The sequence below is a fragment of the Anomaloglossus baeobatrachus genome, chromosome 9 (assembly GCF_048569485.1).
Source record: "Anomaloglossus baeobatrachus isolate aAnoBae1 chromosome 9, aAnoBae1.hap1, whole genome shotgun sequence".
NCBI lineage: Eukaryota > Metazoa > Chordata > Amphibia > Anura > Aromobatidae > Anomaloglossus > Anomaloglossus baeobatrachus.
In genome coordinates, this window is record NC_134361.1 from 30,028,444 (window position 1) to 30,032,869 (window position 4,426).

At 41.2% G+C, this 4,426-nt stretch overlaps 1 protein-coding gene across 1 annotated transcript; it reads right to left on the reverse strand.

The window, feature by feature from the left end:
• Window positions 1-2,563: 2,563 nt before the first annotated feature.
• Window positions 2,564-3,517, reverse strand: LOC142251777 (olfactory receptor 6C1-like). Its single transcript, XM_075324827.1, has one exon. The coding sequence runs from the start codon at window positions 3,515-3,517 to the stop codon at window positions 2,564-2,566; it is 954 nt and encodes a 317-aa protein (XP_075180942.1).
• Window positions 3,518-4,426: the final 909 nt, after the last annotated feature.

Sequence of the window (4,426 nt, forward strand, 5' to 3'; positions counted from 1 at the left end):
TTTCGCCTCCCCTGGCTGACCCAGGGGAAGAAAAGTCCTCTGAGAGCCATGTCCACATTGTCAGTGGACAGACACGTGTGCTTATCTGCCAGCAGACCCCCAGCAGCACTGAAGACAGGTTCCGAGAGAACGCTGGCTGCAGGACACGACAAGATCCCCAAGGCGTACATGGCAAGCTCAGGCAATTTATCCAGATTGGAAGCCTAAAATGAGCAGGGCTCAAGTTGCACAGTAATGGCATCGACGTTTCCTTGCATATACTCATATATCTGTGTGTCCTCTTTTTCCTTGTCCAGCTCTTTTGTTTTCACATGAGTATATGTCCTTGTCACTTTCCCATGTGTTTGTGTTGTGTTGTGAGTTGTTTGTCACCTTTTGGACACCTTTGAGGGTGTTTTCTAGGTGTTTTTATGTGTTTGTGATTGCCTGCCATTGTTTCCTATGTGGTTCGAGTTTGGTTCGTCGAACATTCGACGAACGAACTCGAACGAGACCTCTGTTCGGCGAACCGAACTCGAGCCGAACCGGGACCGGTTCGCTCATCTCTAGTGATGAAACCAAAAGAAGCACTGCATCCTCAGCCACAACCCTGGCTGTGGCCAACAGCGGTCAAGGGTCTGCAGTTTGCAGGAAGGATCGCATAGCCTGGGCTATTTTTGAGACCACAAAGGATGAACCAATATTCGTTATCTGCCAATGTTGTAAACAATGACTAAGTAGAGGCAAACATTCAAATAATATGACTACTACATGCATGAACCGGCACATGCAAAACCAACATGCATTACTGTAGGAATCTTACTACGCTAAAATGTGGACTACCGGGACTACCCAACTACCATCCGCCAAATCAACTACGTCTGCTGCATCATCCTCTTCCTGTGTCACCATCGAAACTATTCTCACACAGCTCTCCAAAAGCAGAACCTCCACTTGTTTACCTGCTAGTCATGCTGAGTGAGAGCCCATCAGCTGTTATGGAAGTGACCATGCCTGGTGTTTTTAACGCATGTGAGACACTGAGCACACTACGTTTCTCAATCCACCATCCCTCACAGTCAACTGGTCGGTCATTTACACCTTACTCAACCCTCTCTCAGCACAGCAGAAAGCCCTCGGTCCCGCAGTTTTGGTTATGTAAGAGATCATTTCCTCCCACACATGCCAAAGCAAATACCTTGAACTTCACCGTATCTAAACAGTTGGTCACAGAACTGCTGGTTTTCCGCATGGTGGATACAGACGGTTTCCGAAACCTGATAACCATTGCAGTCCCCCAGTGCGAGTTGCCCATTCACCATTACTTCTCTAATGAAGCTGTATAATGGGTTGGCCCGTCTGTGCCTCACCCTCAAGTAGCCTACTAATAGTAGGCTACTGGAGAGTGAGGCACAGATGGGCCAACCTATTATATCCTGCCCCCACAGGTTGCATATTATCTCCTTCTCTGTTCTAGTGTGCTCCCCTGAGGAATCCATGTTACTGTGGAGGAAACGCATAGGGAGGGTATATGGGGTTAATTTTTCCCCACACTTGGGGGCTTCCCTTGTTATGGCAGTAGTTTGCACCTGCAGCTTCCATCTGGAGGATTGTGTTGAAAAACTCAGCTACATACTTGGTGAGAGCAATCCTTTTTTATGTATTTGTTTGTGTCATGTTGATAAATTGCACTTTTTGCCTCTGCTTTGATTTTGTAGTTATGCTCCTACATAATTTTTAATGAACTAAATAAAAGATATATTTAATTCCTAATAGCATTGTTATACCTCATGGAAACATCCAACACATGAGGGCCTTCATGCTGCACTATCTGCAACATGATGTCCTTATCGTTAGTCTTATAAATAGTGTTGACTACTGGGTTGCCCTCTGTTAGATCCATGATACAAGAGTAAATTTAGCAAGATGCTTGCCCCCTGGAAAGGGATGTGCGGATGCTGGAGTATCGAAACCAGGAATCCCCTGTAGCTGTGAAGAGCCCGGGCTGAGCTGCCCCTGGGTCTTGTAATGCCAGAAGTGTAAAATGATGCCTGGAGCGAGGTCCTGACTGTGCTCCTCAACCCAAGCTGTGCCCGGGGAAGACTTCTCTAGTGTAAAGATACTCCTTTTATTCCCCCAAATGGTGCCCGCCCCCCTTTTGGTTGTCCTAGTGATAGCACCTAAATGTGTGTGGTTTGTGAATGTGAGAAACAGCAGGGATTAACCTCTTCCTTACCCGAGATGAGTACTGCACCTTAAGTGAGATGCAATACCCTGTGGTGACTGAAGCCTCAGGGGCGTCACACATGCATACTTCTTATGTCAAAAGATTCGGAGTTCGGTTCGGCAAACTGTTCAGTGAACGTAGCACTTGTTTGGTAAGGCTTAGCGAACCAAACTTGGAAAGTTTCACTCATCTCTATACTTAATATCTAGGGACATTATAATGGTACTTGCATTCCAAACTGATTCAAGTTCGAAAGGTCTAAGGATTACTACAAGCAAAGTTGTTAAATTTTAGGGTTTTATCTCTGCTTTAGATATTACACAGATGTTTATTGAATTTGTGCTGTAAATGAGAGGTTTACATTTTCCTCTCATGGGTTTGAATATTGGTTGATACAGCAAATCTTAATTTTCTAGCTAAAGCGGCTTTTACGTCTTTATTCTTTAAGCTGTAGATCAGGGGGTTCAGTATAGGCACAGCAGCTCCATTAAGCAAAGAGAAAAATTTATTGTAACCTAAGTTTACGGCTGTAGATGGCCTCATATATTGAAAGTTAAGAGAAGCGTAAAAGCAGATGACAACTGTAAGGTGAGAGGAACACGTGTAGAAGGCTTTACGCCTGCCGCCGCTAGAACGTATAGACAAGATGGTGCCAATTATGAAGATGTAGGAGATGAATATAAGGGTAAAGGGGATAAGACCAGTAACCAGCCCCCCTACAATATAAATGTAGAGCTGAAGAAAAGATATATCACTGCAAGTCAATTTTAGGAAAGGCATAATGTCACAGAAGAAATAGTCCATCTCGTTGGACTTAAAACACGTTAATTGAAAGATCCCCATAAAAAGTGGTAGGCCTTCAAGAAACCCACAAATCCAACAAAAAAGGGTTAAAAGGGCACAAAGTTTCAAATTCATGATAAGATTATAATGTAAAGGTTTACAGATAGCAACATAGCGATCATAACTCATCACTGTTAAAACCAAGAGTTCGTAACAAGAGACTAATAAAAAGGCAATAATTTGCATACGACATTGAAGAACCGAGACAATGTTATCTCCCGATATGAAAGAAGAAAAGATTTTATGAAAAGTTATTGCAGAACAAGTAATGTCCAAAATAGACAAGTTGGCCAAGAAAAAGTACATGGGTTTATGGAGATGGTGATCGATACAAATAAGGAGAAAGATGGTTAGATTTTCTACGAGAGTGATGAGATAAACCAGGAGAACCAAGAGGAAAACAAAAGGCTCGTCTGAGATCCCGGTGATGAAGAAATAAGTTATTGTGCTCACATTCCTGTGATCCATGTAATTTATACATTTATAAAATATATATAAATTTCAATATGAAATTAAAATTGATTGAAAAAAACATGAATATGCCTTAGATTACCGAATGTTTTCCAATCATGCATAAATAACACAGTATTTCTGCAAAGTAATAGTTACAATAGCAAACAATGATTGGACAGGATTTTCAGTATTATTTGTTATTTCATACAAAAGTACTAAGTAGTTAGAGATACTCTACAACCTTTCACACTGGTTAGAATAAAATTTTGGCCCCTGGTGAAACATAACACATGTAAATGATAGATCCAGCAAACTATACTATCGAAGAGTAGAACGGGAACATGTCAGGGTTATTCTCCATAGATGCATGATGCATAGAGCATGGTAGTGAGAGAATCAGGGGTTTACATAAAAAAATAGCTGAATTTTCAGGCTTCCCCTAGGGTCAATAAAAGCCGATGGGATGAGGAACATCAAAGCGAGAAACCCAAAGGACACATCTTCTAATGGAAATGTTTTCTCAATTATCTTTTCTTATTACAAGTGTGTTCTGTATACTTATAAATATAGTTCTACAAATATATTACAGAAAGTGTTTTATACAATTTTTAATCCTGATTCACCTACAAAAGTATATAAAAGAGAAAGTAAGTATATTACCAAAAAAATACTTATATTACATATTAATTAAAAACCATGATAGATGGATGATAGGTAAGTATATAAAAAGAAAATTGAAGCGATAAAAAGTCTGTTATTAGTATTTTGCCAAATGGATGAAAAATAGGGTGGGTATTCCGAGCTTTCACTTAGTGTTATGCTGACATACCCTACCTTGCGACGGAGGTACGCACCCTACGTACGCAAACTTTGTGCCTGCTCCACAACAGCTAGAAGCAATGAGTAGAAGGGAAGGACCCAACA

What these genes read in the sequence shown, in the direction of transcription:
- LOC142251777 (XM_075324827.1), bottom strand. Translation starts at nt 3,517, where the DNA reads ATGGATCACAGGAATGTGAGCACAATAACTTATTTCTTCATCACCGGG.